Consider the following 23,173-nt stretch of genomic DNA (forward strand, 5'->3'; position numbering starts at 1 on the left):
TATGTTTATGTGGTTCAAAAATCAAATAATATGAAAATATGTACATTGAAAGGTATTATTTTCATTCCTATTCCCTTCCACCCAATTCCACATCTGGTCTTATTAATTTCGTATTTACCCTTCCCGTATTTTTTTGTGACTGCATATATTCTTATATTACCCTTCTTAAACCAAGTAGTTTGCTATATCCACTATTGTGTACCTCTTTTTTTTTCCTGCTTCATGGTTTATTCTGAAGAGCTCTGCATGAGTATATGGAGAGTATCCTCTTTTTACAGCTGTATAGTATTCCCTTGGGTAGATGTATTATAATTTATTCTGTTTTTCTCATATTGCTAGGCTTTGGGGTTGTTCACTATAATATCTCTGTCACAGTGAAAAACTATACATACGTCATTTCCTACACACGCAAGTATATTTATAAAATGAATTTCCTGGAGGGGATCATTGGGTCAAAGAGTAAATGTATTTGAAATTTTATCTATTACAAGATATCCCTCCTCAGGGACTGTACCATTTTGTACTTCCATCACCACTATATAAAATTGCCTGTTTCCGGAGAGCTTTATGTGATCATGAAATTGAAATCACCAAAAATTGTATCATATATTACAACTTTCTAATTTATTCACACTGCTCTAAAGGAAGAAAACTGTATCATTTTCATTCAAACAAGTACCTTAGAATTCTGTAGTGAACTCCTGGTTACCTTGTTAAACCACTAGATCATACTGGATTTCCACTAGAAATTATTAATTTTCTATTAAAGTGTACATTTCATGGAAAGAGTGAAATTAATAACCTAATAAAATTCATCTATGAAAACTGCCCCATCTTCTCAATAAAGCAGACAAAACACCATCTTTGAGCAGTGCTATGTTGAACAATTTTATTAGTATTTTTCTTATTACTGCTAATTTTATTAGCACTCTAATAACAAGGTACTCCTGTTAGTACTTTATTGGAGTACTAATATTGTCTGTGCCCAATTCACTTACTATCGTAGTAAATTTTAATGACTTCCCCTTGGTAATATAGTCTATTGGATGCTGACAGTCACAAATAATTCTTGGGCATCTGTATACTTCACATCTGTAGGCGTCAGAAACAGCAGCTCTCCAAGAAGTCCACCTATCGGGCATTCCTAGACTCAGTCACAACAGGCAAAGATAGTACCAAGTTCCAAATCATCAATGAAGCAACTAAGGTGAGATACAAGTATTTTCTACAGAGGATTATTTATTTCTATATTTATTTGGGTTGAATGAAATAAATTTCCACAAAGGCTAATTAAAACTATGTATGTTTTAAAAATAAACTTTGTTAGAGAAGTACTGTAATCTTTTTCATATCTACTAATATTACTATAAAAGTAATATGAATACCAACAATATAGATTGCCTGTGTATCAGATGCTTTCCTAGATGTTTTACAAATGTTATTTCCTTTTAAGTAGTCTTCATCTAAAAGTCATATCATATTATCCCAAATTTTCAGGTAAGGAAATTGAAGTCTAAAAAGTCACTTGCTCAAAGTCACAGCTAGTAACCAGAATCTTTACTAGCGAGAGCTAGTAACCAGAATCTTCACCTGCTTCTGGGGACTCTATCAAGCACCCATGCTCTTTCTATCACTGTTACCCAACATACAGTTGAGCATGCAGCCTGAGCATGGTACAGGTTCAGCATTTGTCCAAACCTCAGAATTTGGGTGAGCAAGGGGAGAAAGGGACTGTGCAGCTGAAAAACCTAAGTCACAAATGTTCCATCTCCTGAGCTGCTTCACTAGCAGATCACCATAGTTATTATATACTGAAAAGATTAGAGCAGTATTATATTCTAAGTTCTTTTCCTCACCTGTCAAGTCAGCAAACTATTTCACATGGGCCAGTCATGGAGGAAGTGCTATGGGCTGGGCAAGGAAGTGTTACTCTGCACAAATACCTGATGCTCCCAACCTGATCCTCATTTCCAGATCCTCACCCATCTTTGAAAGGCATCCTAAGCTTCTAAAGCCCGGGTGGGGAACGTCTGGCCTGTGAAATCATTTGGTCTCACTCTGCCAAGGCAACTGCAAGTGGGATTTGAAGTTCAATGAATTTAGGAGCTTTTTTCATAGCTAATTTTTAAGTTGATAATTTTGTATGGCCCACAAATGATGTTATAAATATCCAAATGGCCCTGGGCCGAAAAAAGGTTCCCCACCCCTGTCTAAAGCCTCCGAGACCAATCTGACTTAATTGGTAACTCATGAAACTGAAAGACGTAGTTAAAACTATATGGTCCAGTTCCCTAATAGCTTAGATAGTAACTCCACCAATGCACTAAAAAAAACCCAGTTCTGGGAAGCGGACTGAGAAGAAATCTCCACATTGACTGCAAAGCTGTGAGAGGTCTCCTTACGACTACCATATCTCTGGTCCCATAGTACTACACCAAGGAATCTCCTCCAAGAAGATAGAACAAAAACTACCCTGCGAAGTCAGGGGGCTGTGTATAACATTTGTAAGGTCTTTAATTTAGCAGAGGGTCCCAGATAGTCTGGTCTCAGACAGAAGGAGCAATTACACAGTGAAGAAAGCTACCTCCCTTTGAAGTTTTAAAGATTTTAGCTTATTTCATAGATGTGGAATTTTCTAACATAGCTTTCTTGCCCAAATTCAAAATAGAGACTAGAATCATATCAACAGTTCTGTGTTCTCTGTCCCTGTTCCCTGTCCCTGACTTCTGGTTACTTAAGGATGTAGTTATGGTGGCAGTACACTTAGTTCATCTCTCTTAACTAAACAGATGGGATGGTTAGCCCTTCTCCAAAATTTAGTGCTGCTTCTTATACGACCCATTTTTTTCCTGGAGGAATTTGCTCCTTTGAGTTCTCAGCTCATGGTACCCCAGAAGTCATAGAGCCTCTCCTGCTGATCAAAGTCTCCAAAACTATACATCCTTTTGTAGCCTAGTTTGATAGCTGTTCATGGGAAAACATGGGGCAGCACTAATTTCTTTTCTAGGGAGCCACCTGACATTTTCATGTGGTCTAATAGCTTGACACCCAACCAAACACCTGTATTCAGGGTCAGCAGAGGCAGTTGGCTCCAGAAAATGCAAGGAGTCCACCAGACACCTTCTAGGAGTCATTAAGCCTGCTACCAAATGGCAGGTACCTTTTCTGTCTCATTTTTCCTGTAATTTATTCATTTTCCTTCCTGTCCCCAATGTATCTAATCCTAGAGAGTTGTGGCTGTCATCACTTTCCATCCTTGGGGGGTTTAGTATATTGAGCACCACCTGAACAATCCAGTGTCATGATGACACATGCTGAGGCAAAGTAAATGAGGCAAATGCACCTGAATACCAGTGTAGGCCAAAATGCAAATTCTCAATACAGCTTGATACCAGTGCAGTTAGTGGTAAATCCCAACATACGGCTTTTTATAAGACTATAGATCCATTTCTCTGCATACACCTCTCTTTGGATCCTGAAAATGTGAAGGATAACACTGTTCAGATCAGATGCCAGACCCCAAACCCACCAGATCTGATGCCTTCAGTGGAAAAGAAACAACAGTCCAGGAGGACCCACAGGATCTCAGCACAAGATAGCACATGGATCAGAAGGGTCAAACTGAGGAGCCTAACAAGCAAGGACAAATTATCCAGGATGTAAGCACCATGGTTCCCAAGACTGAGAACTTTGAGGACCCCTTGGGACAGACCTCATTTTCAGGTGAGCAATCTCAGGGCTTCCTAGTGAATCTTCATGCTCTGACTTCAGGCAAATTCATGCAACTGTATACGTTTTGGGAGGTCACCCAGAAATTCTAAGCTGAACTCCATTTTAATGACCTCCTAGCCACTTGGATTTGAAATTACTAATAGGGATTTAGGATTTTATGGCCTCCATCAGTTTGATAAGGACAAAGAAGATCCAGACAGTAATCTCTAAAGTCTGAGCCTTGTATCCCACTCACTGCATAGTCAAGGAGCCTCTGTTAGACATTGTTTCTGGGATGAGATTGGGGTTTTCACCGTGATTTCTCATTAGGCTATGGTTTGGGTGTGGCCTGGAGATTTAAAAACAAGCTGCATACATTCACTTATTCAGAATAACAGCTTTTTATTTCAGGTTCAGAGATACAGAGCCCAAAGTCTAAGAGGATCCTATTCAGCTCACAGCTGCAGTTCTCAGATTTCACTGATGAGGCAGATTCTTACAAACCCAGCACTCTCATTGCCTGCCTCCCCCACACCGTTGAAACTCTTTACTTAAAGCAGTAACCTTGTTAGCAAGATCTGTTGTTAATTTTTGAAATCCTTCTTCCTAATCCTCTATCCCCATTCTGCCTCTTAATAAGTAACCAGAAAACAGAACCAGGCTTCATTCAACATTGTCTTAGTACCCTCCGGCTGCCATAACAAAATACCATAGGCTGGATGTCTTAAAGACATCTATTTCTCACATTTCTGGAGCCTGGGAAGTCCAAAATCTAGGTATCTGTTGAAGACCCTATTTCTAGCTTATAGAGTGCCACCTACTTACTGTATATTTACATGGTGGAGAGAGAACTAACTCTCCAATCCCTTCCTGTAAGGGCATTGATCCCATCATGATCCCACCTTCATGACCTCATCTAAACCTAATCACCTCCCAAAGGCCCCATCTCCAAATACCGTCACTTTGAGGGTTATAGCTTCAACAAGTGAATTTGGGGGGCACACAGTGTAGCCCATAGCAAACATGATGTTCCTGGGACACAGTAATGTTAAAATAAAAACTGAAGTATTGCCCTGTGTGTTGTCTCCAGGTCATGCTTGAGGCATCTAGGCTTTGAAGAAGAGCTGATTGCAGGTTCTAATGCATAAGTTTTCTCAATAGGGTCCCAGTGTAGTATCTTGTCTATTTCTGATGACAGAATAATAAGGTAGATATTTGATAAAGAAGCTTGCAGAAGAAAATCTAAAAGGAAAGGAGTTATCAGTAAAATTGTTGACTGTTTTTTTAGAACTGTTTTTGTTGTTGTTATTTTCAGTTTTTTACCGTCAATGAAAATTTGACCTGGATGGAAAAACAGAGATCTACGCTTATGACACCAGAGCAGGGAAATTTATGCTGTCTTCTGAGTCTAGCTAAAAAGCCACAGACCTCTCCTTGACCTACTTCATATTGCTAATTTTGATGCTTTCTCATGACATGTTTACTTTCTTTTGCAGCCTGTTTGCAAGTTTTCAAAAGAGACAGCACTTCTAGCAGCTTCTCCAAGGATGCAGGGGTATCTCTGAGCACCTTCATGAAGTTAACCCTTGCCTCTTCATCTAAGCCTGACTGCCCAACCAGCCACCTCCTCGGCATATGAGGCACAACTACCATTTGTTAACCAATATAGTTTCTGCAGAAATGGCCAGGAACAGACAGCTAATTTGGAAACTAGCCAAACAATCAGAAGCACACCTGGACAGGCTAATTGTACTTGGAGAACAGGCATTAGCCTGGCATGAACTTGCTAATATTCTCTGTAGAAAATCAGTGCTTGCAGTAAACCAACTGGCTGCAACTGGAAGGGGCATCTGGTGCCCTGCAGAAATTTAATGAAGTCTTAGACCATTCTCTGAATCCTGGGAGATTGATTAACAGCTGAGAGAGGTTATTGCTCAATCTTCTTGGCCTTTTTTTTTTTTTTTTTTTTTAATTCTCTAAGTTTGTGGTAATTTGTTAAGGCAACCCTAGGAAACAAATACAGTAAGTAAAGGGAGTTCTAACTGCAGGAAAGCAGGGATGATCCTGCCTAGGATTAATGGAAAGGGGAGAGGTGAAATTGTCGGGGGCAGAAATATTAATCATGCTGTGTTGACCATGGTTGTTAGCTATAGTTAGAAAAAATATTGGTCATATTCTGTTAACTGTGATTTTTCTGTTCTAATTAGAAAAAGCCTGAGATTCTGCATTTCAGTGGGCTCCCAGGTGATGCTGATGTTACTGGTCTACAGAAGGCCACACCTTGAGAAGCAAGGCCAGCAGTTAGAGTAGGGATAAAGAGGGAAGTGTTAAAATTTAACTGTTTTGCTTTGTTTTGTTTTAAAATATATCTTTATTAATTTCTGAGAGAGGAAGGGAAAGGGGGAGAGAGAGAGAGAAACATCAATGATGAGAGAGTCATTGATCGGCTGCCTCCTGCACGCCCCCAACTGGGGATCAAGCCCACAACCCAGACATGTGCCCTGACCCAGAATCGAACCGTGATCTCCTGGATCCTAGATGGATGCTCAGCCTCTGAGCCACACCCTTCTTGGCCTTTTAGGTTAACTGTTCCTTATAGTAGAGAGAACTGGTGCCAGAGGAAAAAAGAACTCTCTCCATCAAGGAAAACTTGGTGGGGACATAATTTCCCTTCTTAATATCAACTGCCATTTAAAGGTGTGTTTTAAACTCAATCACAGACTCTATTAGTTATGATTCCCAGTTCTGGTTGAACAGAAAGTTTTGTTTTAATATAATTGTAATCAAGCCACTACTTGAATACATAGACAATACATAGTCACTACTTGAATACATGTTTCTGCCACCATGATTTATACAACCTGTCTGATATTTTTGCCCATATGGCCAAAAAAAACTAGACTTATAGATGACAGACTACCAGGTTTTGTATTGAGTATGGGAGAAATAAGATAGGAAAAGGGAATTAATACTCTCTTCCAAACTACGAAAGGTAAGCCTGTGAATAAAGGTTTATGAAAAACCAAGTAGAGACTCGTACCAAAAGGAACCTCCAAAATGTATTTCTTTCTCTGAGGATTTCTCTCATCTTCCCTGTGTAGGTGGACATTTATATATCTTAAATATTTTTAAGGGAGTAAAGCCCATGCTGTCTCACCTCATTTAAAATGTTTAGTTACATATTCTTTCACTTATTTTACATGAATCCATCTTGCTGCAATTTGAGTGTAACTGCTACTATTATCTAAGTATTAACACTAAATAATTCTTAGTTTAAGTGATCTAACTTCTGTAACTTAACATATTTTTTCATTGTCATTTCCAGTCATCACTAATAGGAGGAAGAGAATGGATAATTTATTTGTATATTATTGTTTAATAAGTGTCCAAACAGGTCCCTAGAGAAGAACAGGAATATCTAGAAATCCTTAATGTTTTAGATAGACGAATACAACAGTCATGTCCAGACTTTTTGACAGAGCAAGGTTTTGGTGGGAGAATTAAGCAATAACTGGCAGTTAAGAAGCCCAGGGAAGTGGTTCATAAACTGTCATCCGCAGAGCCCTGAGGATTCCATGGAGGTGTCTCATGCTCCATGCAGGGGGGGAGGGGCCTCAAAGGTAGGGACTGTGAGCTACTCCCGACCATCTTCAATCCGAGTAGCTTTATTTATTGGACTTCTGAGAGTCCGCTGCTATTAAAAAAAATTTTTTTGAAGCCATTTAAAAGAGCATGGGCCAGATCAGGGGAGCAAATGTATACAAAGGTCTCAGGAAATTATGTGCTTGGAACATGAAGCTATATTGGTGATAAGAGATAAGAATAAATCTAGATATAGACCTTGAAAAGGGTACCTAATTGAAAAATTTGGCTTGCTTAATTAAGTTAAAATAACAACAGAATGGGGCTTTGACTCTGCTTTATACGTTTGGTTGCATAAGGTAGTTATGTAAAGAGCAGGGCTATTGCTACTTCCTCTCATATAATTAGGATTCTTTCTTGGGATGCAGCCTCAAGAACAAAACATACAAACCAGTCTTTGGTTTTAAAAAACAAATTTTTAAAAGAAAGCTATTTTACTAAAATGGGAGGATCTCTGAGTACATAAACTAGATGCAATTTGTTAATCATATAGACAACCTCTGTACCCTCTGCTTGGCTTTTTTTTTTTTTGCCCATTTTTCCTACCCAAAGTCCCTGAAGGCCCTGCTCATGTCCCTCTTCCTCCAGAGAGATGTCCCAGAACCTCTCTCCTTATTGACATCCTTAACATTCTCCTTCCTTGTTCTCCCACAGCACTGTCCTTGTCCTTCTATCTCAGCATAAAATGCTTTATGTTTACTATGTATGTTTTGTCTCTAAATTGCAATCTCCCTAAGAGTATAGCCATCCTTTTCACAACAAACAGCACATCACAATATTAGATGCCAAATAAATGTTAGTTGAATTGTATTTGAGAGCAATGGAAATACATGTCTAATTTGGGAGCGAATACGTAATCTAACAGGATTTTAGCTTTATATTTGGACACGTTTTCAAATTTAGAATTCTGACCCCACACTAATTCAAATGTACAAAAGAACTTTAAGCATGTAAGCAATAATTACTGTATGATTGGGGTGGGGGGGAAAGGGGAAATGGTCAAAGACTATAGATTCCCAGCTATAAGATGAATAACTTCTGGAGATCTTATGTACAGTATGGTAATTATAGTTAATAATACTCATATAGTTGAAAGTTACTAAGAGAGTAGATCTTAAATGTTGTCACTACAAACAGGAAATGATAATTATGAGACATGATGCAGGTGTTAGCTAAGGCTATTGTAATCATTTTTGCAGTATATAAGTATCAAATCAATACATTGTAGACTTTAAACTTACACAATGTTATATACCAATTACATTTCAATGAATCTGGGAAAAATAATTATAGTATGATCACTACTACATCATAACCCTGTCTTAAAAATGTCTGTAAAAACAGCCACAACCACTGCACTATTTACCTGGTCACTCTTCAGTGTCATGTCAGCGTTTAAGTGCCTGACTTCTTTTCTGCATTCCCGAAAGTGAGGCTCCAGTAACATCACTTGTTTGTGGCTGCTTTGATATTCTACTTCCTATCTCTTACTTGCACCACATTGTACCTGCTCTATGCTATGTCACACAGCCTACCCAGTTTAGCCTTTCATTTAACATACATTATAGTAACAATAGATGTCCCCTGTTGTAACCAGAATTTGGCATCACACTTGATGAAGGATTTGCAATTCACCACAGTGTCATGGCACAACAGTTGAAAACCACAGTCTTAAAATATTTCTCCAATCTAGACGCCTCACTTTGTAACCTTAATCCAGCCTCTTCTACTCTCTTGGGGGTTTTTGTTGTTTTGTCTTATTTTTCAAATTCTGTATTGTCTTTATGATTCCATATTGCATCTATCTCCCATTGTAAACAGAACTTTACCTAAGTTCCCAAGCCTCTTAAGAAAGCTGAGAATATCCCAGCCTCTTGAGAAAGTTCCCAAGGCCATATGCCCAGATATACAGGAAAGTGCCTTGATTTTAGTGCAACAAGCCTCATTTGTCTACACTAGAGAGCCCCAATGAGCACCATTTTTCTATTCTATTCTATTCTATTCTATTCTATTCTATTCTATTCTATTCTATTCTATTCTATTCTATTCTATTCTATTCCTATTCCTATTCCTATTCCTATTCCTATTCCTATTCCATTCTATTCTATTCTATCCTATCCTATCCTATCCTATCCTATCCTATTCTATTCTATTCTGGCCTGTTATCCTTCATCTTCCATTCAGCTGGAATCCAGTTACTCTAGTTTTAACATCAAACTCTTATTCTCAAGATACCTAGTTTGTCAGAGATACAGAGGCCATAAGTCCCAATTTTGCAAGAGCAGTTTCAGTTTATGCCTGTAATCCAATATAATTATTAATAGGGACCATTTTCACTCTTAAAGGTCTTGGTCCAGACAGTTATATGTTTGCCTAGCCATAGAACACATAGAAGGTGTTTCTTGTCTCTACCACAGGTATAGACAAGGGAGTACGTATGTGGATTGAGGTGCTTTTTTCTTCATGATTGCCACTATTCTTGCTTGACTTATAATAATTTAAACATAGTTTCCTAATCATTGTCATTGACTGTAGAACTGACCATCACTGGGGTAACCTATGGAAACTCATCTCATATGTCTGTATCCAGGTTCCTCTTTTGGTTGAAGTTTTTGGTATAGAGGGAAATATTTTCAGGCTTAAAATCAATGAAGAAACTCCCCTGAAGCCCAGGTATGAAGTTCCGGATGTCCTCACAAGCAAGCCAAGTACTATAAGGTAAGCTAAGGATCAATATATCTCTAATACACCCTCAATATGTTATTTTATCTTACCTTGAGTAGTAGATTTTGTATGTACCTCATGGAGCAAATGGTTGATCAACCAGACTTTTGGGAGCAAGTAGAAGAAGAGCTATTTAATTTACTCACTCAAATTAACAGCAGGGCTCCAGAGATCTAATACACTAACCAAACTCCCATGCTTATAGTTAGATTGACTCAGGTTTAATTAAGGGTAGTCTTAGAAGTGTAACATGTAATTTCACTTAGAGGCAGAGGTTAATGAATAATCAGTGTCTAGGTGAAAAAAATCTTTGGGAATTAAAGCATTTTCACGTACCTGTAGAATCTTTATCACTTCTCAGCACTTTCCAGTGATATTTCAACTTGGTTCTGCCTGTTGTTTTCTGTTATTTTTTTTCATATTATTCCCCTAAAGGAATATAAAATTATGTTAGATGCTTTAAATTTTCACTACATCATCATAGTTTTATGTAGATTATTTTCCCCATGAAAAATAATTTCCATTATTTCCATGAAAATAAAAGATCAATAGATTATAAGGAGAAGTTCATTGTTATGGTAGAACCATCATAAATTTAAAATATGTCAATTCATTGAGCCACTACTATATGCCAATATTTAGGAAACAGCAGGAATTAAAAAGAAAATGTTCACAAGGCTTTGCACTTTGGCAAATGGGTGTACATTTAATACACACACACACACACACACACACACACCCCTCCACTTGGCCATTATATTATTTTTTACTATCCTGGAGGATTCACTTTACTAGTAGATCATTTAACATTTTTACATTTGTATTCATAAGTAAAATTAGTCTGTAGTTTCATTTTGTATGTGTATAGTTTCTTTTTTAAATTAAATTTATTGGGGTGACATTGGTTAATAAAATTATCTATGGTACATCATCTGTATTTTTCATTGTGTGCCCACCACTCAAAGTCAAATCTTCTTCCATCATCATATATTTGACTCCCATTACCCTTACTACCCCTTTTAGTCCCTTTCCTTCTGGTAGCCACCATACTGTTGTTTGTGTCTATGAATTTGTTTGTTTATTTTTTGTTTATTTACTTGTAACTTTCAGTTTTATATCCCACATGAATGAAATCATATGGTTCTTGACTTTTTCTGACTTATTTCGCTTAGCTTGATATTCTCAGGATCCATCCATGTTGTCACAAATGGCAGTATTTCATCTTATGGCTGAGAACTATTCCATTGTATATATGTCCCACATCTTCTTTATCAAATCATTTGTCGAAGAACACTTCAGTTGTTTCCATGTCTTGGCCATTGTGAATAGTGCTGCAGTGAACATAGGTGTGCATATATCTTTGCAAATAAATGTTTTGAAATTTTTTGGGTAGACCCAGAAGAGGGGTTGCTGGGTCACATGGTAACTCTATTCTTAATGTTTTTCCATACTGTTTTCCATAGTGGCTGTACCAGTTTGCATTCCTACCAGCAATGAATGAGAGTTCCTTTTTCTCCACAACCTCTCCAACACTTATTACTTGCCTTGTTGATAACAGCCACTCTAACAGGTGTGAAGTGATATTGTAGTTTTGATTTGCATTTCCCTAATAGCTAGTGAAGTTGAGCATCTTTTCATATATCTGTTGGCCATTGATTTGTATATTGTCTTCTCCGGAGAAGTGTTTGTTCAGGCCCTCTGCCCTTTTTTTAAATTGGTTTTGGTGTTGAGTTGTGTGAGTTCTTCATATATTTTGTATATTAACCCCTTGTCAAAGCTGTAGTTTTCTTTTTTTCTTTGCTATCTTTACCATGTTTTGGGGTCAGGGTGATACCAACTTTGTGTAGTAAATATGGTATATTAGTTCTGCTTCTATTCCATTCTCTTTGTAGAAGGCCTTTGGCTATTGCAGTAGCTAGAGCTAGTTTCTGATATCATTTGGGTTCTACCAATCAGATGCATTTATAGGTATCTTGATTTCAGAACTAAGTTTCCTATTTTGCTGGTATGGATTTGGCAGATATAGAATGGCTCTAAAGCTACCCTAGTTAGTGCAGTGGTTTCCTGATCTCTGGATTGCAGCTATGGTGGCATGATTCTGGAGCCCCAGCAGTTGCCACAGTGACTTCTAATTACCCACCTTCCTGATTCTAGCTGAGATGGAAGTTCCATTGGCCATACAGTTATGTAGTATTGTTCCAGGGGTCATTTCTAGACACCCAGACAGGAACCTACTACCTCAATCCTTACCATGATGTTGTAAGCTCCTAATTCCCCCATATTAAGTCATATACTTTATGCTTAAAATAGCCAGAGTTCTGTTATCTACAGTTGAATCTTGGTTGATATAGTCAGTGGTATCAGCAGTGAATAGAAGCAACAGGTACTCAAGGATGGGAATATGAAATTGGTTAGCTGATCTAGTTGGATTTGAAGGCCATGAGGACCTAATTATCATTATAGGATAATGATAATTATTAGTGTTGTGGGCCGAATTGTGTGCTCCCTGACAAACTTATGTGTTGAAACCCTAACTGCTTGTATCTCAGAATGTGACTTATTCAGATATAGGGCCTTTGAAGAGGCAATTAAGTTAAAATTGGGTTGTGAGTATGAACTCTAATTTAAATGACTGGTGTCCTTTAAGAAGAGGAGATTAGGACACAGCCGACACAGACAGAGGGATGATCATGTGAGGACAAAGCAAGAAGATGGCCATCTGTGCCAAGGAGAGAGGTCTCAGAAGAAAACAAAACTGCTCACACTTTGATCTTAGACTTCTAGCCTCCAGAATTGTGAGAAAATAAATTTCTGTTATTTAAGCCACCTAGTCTGTACTATTTTGTTATATCAGCCCTAGCAAGCTAATACTACTAGTAATAAACCGCATCATTCCATGACAAAGTTCCTTAAATTACTGCCTATAGTAAATTGAAATAAAATGCCTATTTAAAGCATGGCTGTGGCAGACCAAGTGGTGAGACCATATGGAATTCAAAATTCTGAGGTGGCCTGGCTACTATGAAGAACTTAAGAAAGAAAGCAGCAGTCTCAGGGCTTTAAATTCTTAGCTCAAGGCATTGTCAGAAACCTAATAGGTTTCTATGACAATCTAAAGTCTCTTATACCTGTTGTAGCTACAAAGTCCTTGTAGCTGAAAATCATATGCTGAGTTTGATTCCATGATTTGCTGAATTAGACCATAAGGTTGAATTCAGTCTCATTAGGTGAATTTAGGGCATTAACTTGGAAAAAGTGGAACCCCTCAAAATTGAATAGCAACATTTGGGAAGATGTGGATAACTCTGAATACAAACCTCAAAACTCCACCAAGCCTCCCATTCCAGCAGGAGCAGCTCTTTCTTCTCTACCTGGTAAAGCTGATCCTCCCTTGCTTGGACATCCTGTGTTGACCTGACTTAAGATATACCATGCAAGGGGATTCCAGTGCTCCTTGTGCCTCCTACCACCCTTCACTGCTTCTAGACCCACTGTCAGGATCAGAATCCAAAATGCCTAGGGAGCCAAATACAGTTAAACCTGGGAGAAGGCTTATACACCTAAAGAATTTTATGATTTTATATTGGCAAAAACATGGGAAATATGCGTGGAAATGATTTTTCAGGGATTCCTAGACCAGTGCAAGGAAAATAACTTTAGCATCGCACTAAATTCATTTACATGGGTACATGTACCAGAGAATCTAGATTTGATATGCTAGCTGGGAGTGGTTCTAATTATTTGCTTAGTTGGCTACCTGTATTCTGTATTCAGCTATGTTGAACTCTGTTGAATGAAGCTGAGATTACAGAAATTCTTTGACACACTGTGGAAGAAATGATCCATAGACTTAGGGATATAAAGATGTTGAAGTGGAAATATCATATGCAAACAGCTCAGCTAGCCCCTAATTCTGTTCTCCAAGAGGATCCAGAAGACACTCCCTTCATTATACATTAGTGAGGGAACACTGGGAAAGCATTGTAGTGAGCGAACATCTTTTGCAAGCCATTAAAATTGGCTGCTTGATTTCAGTGGAGATGATGAGACTCCAGGTAGCAGAGTCAAAGTAGCAGCATTTAGTTGTTAGAGACAAGGTGGACATGTTTCCATAATATACAGCAGAGCCTTAATGGTTAAACCCTCAGGGCAGTGAACAATAATATCGAGGGATCTATTAGACTGAAACAGATGGACTGACATCCTACTTGATGGAATGATCAAAAGAATTCTATTTATGTTTAATGGACAGTGAGATAAAACCTCTCAATTCCAAATAGAGTTAGTTTCCAGAACGTGGGGGAGGCCCAGAATTAATGGAGAAGGATATTGTAAGGATATAATAAGAACAAATTATCACTCCTAACCTTCCCCACAGAGGTCTGTGACCACTTAACAGTCTCAGTGTGGCTTCTTCTTTATATCCTTAGTTGTAGGACTTCCATTCAGCTAGATTTCAGATTGTTCTGAATGATGGGTGTTCTGTAGTTTAGTTGTAGTTTTGATGTGGTTGTGAAAGGAGGGGAGTACCACATTTACCTATGCTGCCATCTTGACTGGATCTACTTATTCTTGCTTTATTATTTCCACTTTACAGATGAGGAGAAGTTGAAAGATGAACTTGTCCAAACTTAGACACCTAGTGCATGGTAGAGCTATGTTCAATCCACGCTCTCTGACACCAAAGCCCAGCAGTTTTAGCTCTCCATTGCCCTATGCTATGTGACATGAATATTTATTTACTAATTAATGAATTTGAATTGAGAATTGCATTGAGCCATGTGAATCTGTAGCAATTTGTTTTTCTCTTCCTGCTTTGTTTTCTAGGCTGACTTCTTGCTCAGGGGATACAGGCAGTCTGGTATTGGCAGATGGAAAAGGAAATCTGAAGTGTCATATCACGGCAAACCCATTCAAGATAGACTTGGTATCTGAAGAAGAGGTTGTGATGAGCATAAACTCCCTGGGCCAGTTGTACTTTGAGCATCTGCAGATTCCTCTCAAGCAAAGGTATTTTTGCACATTACTTGACACATAAAGAATTTAAGAAAACCTGATTGTGAATACTATCTGCCTAAATCTATAATATGTCAGTATAGAAAATTGGTTTGCCAAAGAGTCTGGAATGACTGGACAAAGTCAGTCTACATTATTATTAATGATAGAAATTAAAATTGAAATGCATTATCTTTTCTAAAAAAGTTCAGATTGGCAAAGGTTAAAGAAATCCATAAAGTTTAGTATTGTGATGACTAGAGAGAAATGAGCACTCAAATACAATTGTAGGTGATAGAGTAAGTTGTCACAGTCATTTTGGAAGGCAGTGCATTATGCTGCTCTGTACTGCAGTAACACCGGGTGAGGGGAGCTGTGATCCTCTTTGCTTCCCACAGGGGCCAGGGCGGGGATCCAGCCTGTAACCAAAATATGTTTCCTTGGCCAGAATAGTACCCAGAACCCTTCTGTCCGCAGGCCGATGCTCTAACCACTGATCCAAACTGGCTAGGGCTGATGAAGCTATTGTTAAAAGATTTAATAAGAAAATTCATATATACCAATATTTGTATAAGAAATCAAGCTATTGGGTTAATGTTTATCATAAATGTTCAATTTCATAAACTTATTTTTATAGTGATGTTATTTTTAATATGTTAAAGCATATAATTTATAGGATCTCAAAAGTTGACAATGAAAATCTTTATCATTAAACAAAATTCCATCAGTCTTGCCATGTGTAAAACAATTTTATTTATATTAAAACAGAGCTACCAGAGAAAAGGAGGAGCATGCATCAGTTGACACCTCTCAGGTAATCTAGATTGAACAGTTTGTCTTTTTTTAATCTTCTTAATCTTCGTCATTATTGTGTGGCACATAATGTGTCCTGTTCTTTTCTTCTTCTTCAGATCTCTATTGCTCATCTTCTCTTCTAATTGATTCATTCATTTATTTGTTCATTCATATATTTATTCATTTATAAAACAGATCATTCCTGAGTGCCTGCTTTGTGCGAGCCACAAAAATGCTAGGCAAGGGGAGTCCACAGTGAATAAAACAAAGCCTGTGTCTTCATGAAACTTAGAATCTACTGGAAAAGACAAATACTAAAGAATTACAATCATGAAGAGCATTACAAAAGGGTGCAATAGGAGACTGCAACAAGAAACTTGACCAAGATGGGGTCAGAAAAGACCTCCTGAGGGAAACAATGTTAAAGCTGAAATCACATGAGGATACAGTAGCCAGTCAAAAAGTTGGGAAAAGCACATTCCAGATAGAGTTGAATATTCGAAGATCTTTAGGTACAGAGGAGTACATTTGAAGAAATTAAATACATGCATACACACATATATAACTTTTACCAGGAGAAAGGACAGCAAAGGAAAGGGTGCTGTGTAACAAGGCTAGAGAGATAGGCAGGGGCAATTCTGTGGAGAGTCTTGTAATAGTTCTCTTATTCGACAAACATTTGGTGAGTACCACCTCTGTGCCTGGCACTGTTCAAAATATTGGTGATATATCACTGAACAAAATCAAATTACCCCATTATCATGGAGCTTACTTACATTTTTCTAAATACCCTTTTTGGACTTTAACCTAAGAGCAAAGGAAAACTATGGAAAAATTTTAAGCAGCAGAGGTACATGTTCTGATTTCTATTTTAAAAAAATTATTTCAGCCAAATTATGGAGAATGGACATTTTAGAAATCTTTTTTTCTTCACCGAAAGCCACGTGCATCTTCAAAGGACCCCTGACAGTAGCTATGGCCACCAGGAATGGTGAAAATTTTTTATGGTGCAATAAGGACAAATGCTTCTTCCTTTTGAGAACTGACCCATACTGCTGAATATTACAGAGAATACTACTTTTTCATTTCAAACCGAGAAGATCAGGACAACTAAAATATAGCCTTACACAGTTTTGTGTCAGTATGTCAGATCAGCTTTTGGGAGACTTCTAACTAGGTAGTTTAGACAGTGGTTTTGAGACACACAACCCCTTGGGAGAATCTGATGAAAGCTGTGAATCATCTCTATAGTAAATTGTTTTTGGTCATACTGTTTGAGGGGAGTTCACAACTCTAAATATCGTCCATATACCCCAGCATAATAATCCCTACATTAAGAATTCAGATGTGGCGAAATAACATGTTACTAAATAATGATGGGTCAACAATGAGATCAAGGAAGAAATCAAAAGGTAAATCGAGATAAATTAAAATGAACACACAACAATCTAAATCCCATAGGACACAGCGAAAGCAATCCTAAGAGAGAAAGTCATAGCAATACAGGCCTACTTCGAGAAACAAGAAAAATCTTAAATAAACAACCTAACTTTACACCTAAAGGAACTAGAAAAAAACAACAATAAACAAAGCCTAAAGTGAGTAGAAGAAAGGAAATTATTAAGATTAGAATGGAAATAAATGATATAGAGACTGGTAAAACAATACAAAAGATCAATGAAACCAAGAGCTGGTTCTTTGAAAAGATAAACAAGATTGGCAAACCGTTAACCAGACTCATAAAGGAAAAGAGTGGACCCAAATAAATAAAATCAGAAATGAAAGAGAAATAACAACTGACACCACAGAAATACAAAGGATTGTAAGAAAATATTACAAACAATCATATGCCAACAAATTGAACAACCTAGTCAAAGTGGGTAAATTCCTAGAAACATATACTCTTCCAAAACCGAATCAAGAAGAATCAGAAAATCTGAGCAGACTAATTACAACTAATGAAATCAAAGTGGTAATAAAGAAAACTCCCAGCAGACAAAAGTCCTGTACTAAATGGCCTCACAGGTGAATTTTACCAAACATTCAGATAACTAACACCTATCCTTTGCAAACTATTCCCAAAAATTTAAGAAAAGGGAAGACTCCCAAACCCATTTTATAAGGCTAGTATTATCCTAATTCAAAAACCAGATAAAGATACTACAAAAAAAGAAAATTATAGGCCAGTATCCCTGATAAACATAGATGCTAAAGCTCTTGACAAAATATTAGCAAACTGGATCCAGCAATACACTAAAAAGATCATACACCATGGTCAAGGAGGATTTATGCCTGGGACGCAAGGTTGGTACAATATATGAAATCAGTTAATGTGATACACAACATAAAGAAATGAAGGATAAAAGTCATATGATCATATCAATGGACACAGAAAAAGCATCTGATAAAATCCAACACCCATTTATGATAAAAACTCTTAGCAAAGTGGGAATAGAGGGAACATACCTCAACGTAATAAAGGCCATATACGACAAACAACAGCTAATGTCATACTCAGTGGAGAAAAACTAAAAGTGTTTCCCTTAAGATCAGGAACAAGACCGGGATGTCTGCTGTCACCACTCTTACTCAACATAGTGCGGCAAGTTCTAGCAATAGCAATCAGACAAGAGGAAGAAATAAAAGGCATCCAAATTGGAAAGGAAGAAATAAAACTGTCATTATGTGTGGATGACATGATATTGTATATAGAGAACCCTAAAGACCACCAAAAAACTACTAGAACTGATAAATTCAGTAAAGTAGCAGGATACAAAATTAATATTCAGGGTAGGGCAAAAGTAGGTTTACAGTTTATATGGAAAATAATACAATAATAATACAAGAATAAACTGTTTCATGTACTCACAACTGTAAAACTACTTCTGCCTAATCCTGTACCAATAATGAACTAGCAGAATGGGAAACTAAGGAAACAATCCCATTTATAATTGCACACAAAAAAATAATAAAATACCTAGGAATAAATTTAGCCAAGGAGTTCAAAGACCTGTACTCAAAATATAAGACACTGAAGAAAAAAAATCGAAGCTACAAATAAATAGAAGCATATTCCATGTCCATGGATAGGAAGAATTAACATCAAAATGTCAATACTACCGAAAGCAATCTATGGATTCAGTGCAGTCCCTGTCAAAATACCAATGACTTATTTTGCAGAGCTAGAACAAATAATCCAAAAATTTATACAGAACCATGAAAAACCCTAAATAGCCTCAGCAATATTAAGAAAGAAGAACAAAGTTGGAGTATTGCACTACCTGATATCAAACTATTCTAACAAGGCCATAGGAATCAAAATAGCATGATAGTGGCATAAAAACACACAGATCAATGGAACAGAATAGAGAGTCCAGAAATCAACCAATGTCTATATGGTCAACTAATATTTGGCAAAGGAGACAAGAATGTACAATGGGGTAAAGACAGTCTTATATATGTAAAGAGCATTTTTCAAATTGCTTTCACATCATTTTGGCTCCTGTAAAGATATCATGTCAAATGATGTGGCAGTTCTTCAAGAAATTAAACATAGAATTACAATATGATCCAGCAATTCCATTTATGAGTGTATATCAAAAAGCAAAACTAAACAAACAGGTATTTGTATACCTGTGTTCTTCATAGCAGCATTATTTACAGTAGCCAAAAGATGGAAGCAACCTGGCAATCCAGGTGTCATTGACAGATGAATGCATCCACAAAATGTGGTACATGCATGCAAATGGATTATTATTCAACCTTAAAAAGGAAGAAAATTCTGACACATGCTACAAATGGGTGAATCTTGAATACACTATATTAAATGAAATAAGCCAGACACAAAAGGACAAATGCTGTATGATTCCACTTATATGAGATATCTAGAGTAGTCAGACTAATAGAGACAGGCAGCAGAATAGTGGTTTCCAGGAGCTAGGCGGAGGGAGGAATGGGAAGTTACTGTTTAATGGGTACAGAGGTTCAGTTCGGGAAGATGTCCAAGCACTAGAGATGGATGGTGATGATGGTTGCACAACAATCTGAATGTATTTGTCACTGAACTATACACTTAAAATGGTTAAAATGATAAATCTTATGTTATGTGTATTTTACCACAATAAAAAGTATATTCATGTCAGCTATAGGTCATAAGGATAATTACTGACATTTATATAGGACACAGATCTAATTTGTTAAATATACTGACATCACAAACTGATCTTAAGAGATGAACTCATTTCTGGGGTCTAATTTTTTAGTAATCCAAATAAAATGTGCTTGCAATGTATAAATTTAATTTGCCCTCCTTTTTGTGCCAATAGGAAAATCAAGAAGATCTGGGCCTGTGGGAGGAGACATTCAGAAACTTTGTGGATGTCAAAGTTAACGGTAACATTGAAACTGCTGTAGTGCTAAAACAGATCTTTCCAAAATGGCTAAATATCTCTACCCAAAAGTCCCTGGAGCTTTGGCACCTAAACAGGTGACTTCTTCAAGATGAACAGAAATCTCAGATTTGAGTCCCCTATTCTTCCATAATGCATTGCAACAAAGAAATAATGATTATATGCCTTTTGTGGGGAGTGTAAAAGAACGATAGGCCTCATGGAACATGGTCTCATGGAGGGGTCTAGATCAGCACACTGTTTGCACTATCCAGTATATCAGATAGCTGCAAATTCCACGTTCTATTTTTATGAGAGTCAAGTGATGACAAAACAATCTCTAGAGCTCATCAGCTCCAACATTCCAAGCCAGTGGTTCTCAGCCTTTGCCAGGCTTCCCCATCACTCACATGAGCATCACATGCCCATCTGTGACATTTCTCCCTAGGCTCAGTGATGCGTGTGTGTGTGTGTGGAGTTTGTCTCTTTAGGAGATACCTTTCAGATACTTGGGCCTTGTGTAGTTGGAAAAAATGCTTTCTTCTTTCCTCCTCCCTACCTGTAGAATGACAGACCCTCCCTAATTCCTTGAGAATCCCTGTTCTAGCATCTATATCTATAGTATATGATCAGGACTGACAACTTGCCCAAAATTTATAAGCAAGGGGGCTCTCAGACTTCTTTCTGTAATATCATAATCTTTTTTACCTTTTCTATAGCACCCGCATTCCATAAACCTCTCCAATTAAGTATCATTTGAGGTCAGATACTTTAAGAATGAATTTAAGGCGATGTTATCTTTCCTAATTATTTGCATCTTTCCCATGTCTCTAAAATGATTGTTAAAGGACTATGTCTTTTGTTAAAGGAAATTATGTGTTTACAATCACAGGGTATTCTGAGGAGCCAGGAAAGATCTCCTGGTGCCCTTGACATTACAGTCCCTGGACACAGTGAGAATAAACTATCAGGTAGAAGACACCCACTCTTTCATCTAGCGAAGATTAAAATTGCTCAATATCCTTTATTTCTTAAAGCAAAGGAGTATTCAATATTATTTTATAAAAGTTTAGATTAGAAAAAAAACCTAACATTCTGTAGTCATACTGTACCAATAGAAAAGAGATTTACTGTAAATGAGGACACAGAGAGCTTTAGCACACAGGTAAGCGAACACAACGAAAATGTGACCAGAACTTTGTCCTTTGCATTCCTGTATCCCCACAACACTTGAATATAACATCTTACAGAGTCAGCACACATCATTTACTGATATATCGGGGAAAGCTCAGATCTCTAGATCTCTAGTCGAGTCATCGTGCTACATTCGTAGTTCACTGAATCTCTTTAATTGAGTGCCCCAAATGAGAAGCAAAACTCAGTCAATATCCTGGTTCTTACAGGTCCTGCCTCCATTGGTTTGGATTTCTCGTTGCATGGATTTGAGCATCTCTATGGGATTCCGCAACATGCAGAATCACACCAACTTAAAAATACTGGGTAAAATGAAAACAAGAATTCTTACAGGAAGGGCAAATATGTGAGATGTCTGAAACAGTGCTAACATGTGCCCGGCCTTTTCCTCCTTGATGTTGCTTATAGATCTTTAAGAACATTCCTTAAATGATCCCACAAAGCAGTGGTTCTCAGTTTTTTTGTTTTTTTGGCAAAAATTAGACAATTATAAAAACTATAATGCTGAACCTAAAAATACAAAGGAAGTAAAAATATGAAGCTGCTGTGGTTGAAACGGGGGAGATTTTCATCACACCACCTCCTGGGCTTTGCTTTCACTTCTCAAGGCCTTAGTGTGGAACACTGGGGGAATGCACTGTGAAAAACACTGACCTAGAAAAAGGCTTTTACTAAAAGAGGTCTGTGAGCCAGAGAATGGGAAAGTGTGGCATTTCATATCACCTTTGATTGCCTCAGGGAGATCATTTCAAACTAACACTACTGGCAAATAAATGCCAGAGGCATAGGACTAACTGCAAGCAAAAACCAAAGAGAAACAGTCTGATAAAGTTTGCCAGGTTCAGATGCTGCTTATATGACAGGAAGGCATAGTGACAAGTGCCTCAGAAATCGCGCTGCTTTCACACCAACCCCAACTCTGCTCTCCACCCCAATTCAGGTCCTGATTTTTTTCCCTACTTAGCACTGTGTCAGCACGTTAAGACACTATCATTTTGTTTTAGCGGCAGAGAAATACGAAGTTTGTCAAAGACACTTATTGTGTGCTTGCTATTGCAGAGGATTCACAGGAAATAGTCCTAACCTCACAAGAGATTCAGAAAAGATATCTAAGATATGTGATTATGCCTGCCAATTGCCAATTAACCTTTAAAAGACAGCATTTAAAAGACAGCATCATACAAATTCCATATATTTTCCAGGATCAACTGTACAAATAATGGTTTCTTTCCTTTTGCCTGTAAAAAAGAACGTATATGCTTAGGTTTCTGAGTATTTAAAGGGATACCAAAGGAATCAAAGGGGGAGGATCGTACTCACCCAGATTGGATCAGAAACCTTTAGGGAAGTAGTAAAGTTGAGCCTTGAAAGATGCCTAGGATCCAGGTGCAGGGGAGAATGGAACTACACTCTTCATTAATGATATAGGATGTCCTCCAAAAATGTATACACACTTTAACAGCTGATAACTCAATTTTCACTCCCTTTCAGGTTTAACTGATTTGAAATAATGGGTGAAGCCAGACTAAATTTTGAACAAAGAAAATGTATCCTAAGGTGCCACTAGACTTTTTTTTTTTATGGGGATGTATAAAAGAGAAATACTTGCTTTGCTGGTACAAAACCAGCAACAGTCGACGAATCGAGGGTACACAAATACAGAACAAAATTATTCTTTTGTTTGTTTTTAAAATATATCTTTATTTATTTCAGAGAGAGGAAGG

At 37.5% G+C, this 23,173-nt stretch overlaps 1 protein-coding gene across 1 annotated transcript in view; it reads left to right on the top strand.

Annotated features, from left to right (window-relative positions):
* The window catches only part of GANC (glucosidase alpha, neutral C), a 67,294-nt gene that overhangs the window by 3,292 nt on the left and 40,829 nt on the right, over window positions 1-23,173 (top strand). The window contains exons 3-8 of the mRNA XM_081153657.1: window positions 1,099-1,207; window positions 9,944-10,071; window positions 14,905-15,087; window positions 15,841-15,886; window positions 20,193-20,259; window positions 21,659-21,755. Coding sequence (XP_081009783.1) covers window positions 1,099-1,207; window positions 9,944-10,071; window positions 14,905-15,087; window positions 15,841-15,886; window positions 20,193-20,259; window positions 21,659-21,755 — 630 coding nt within the window. The remainder of the gene's footprint in view (window positions 1-1,098; window positions 1,208-9,943; window positions 10,072-14,904; window positions 15,088-15,840; window positions 15,887-20,192; window positions 20,260-21,658; window positions 21,756-23,173) is intronic.

The sequence above is a fragment of the Miniopterus schreibersii genome (assembly GCF_964146895.1).
Source record: "Miniopterus schreibersii genome assembly, chromosome: 1".
Lineage (NCBI taxonomy): Eukaryota > Metazoa > Chordata > Mammalia > Chiroptera > Miniopteridae > Miniopterus > Miniopterus schreibersii.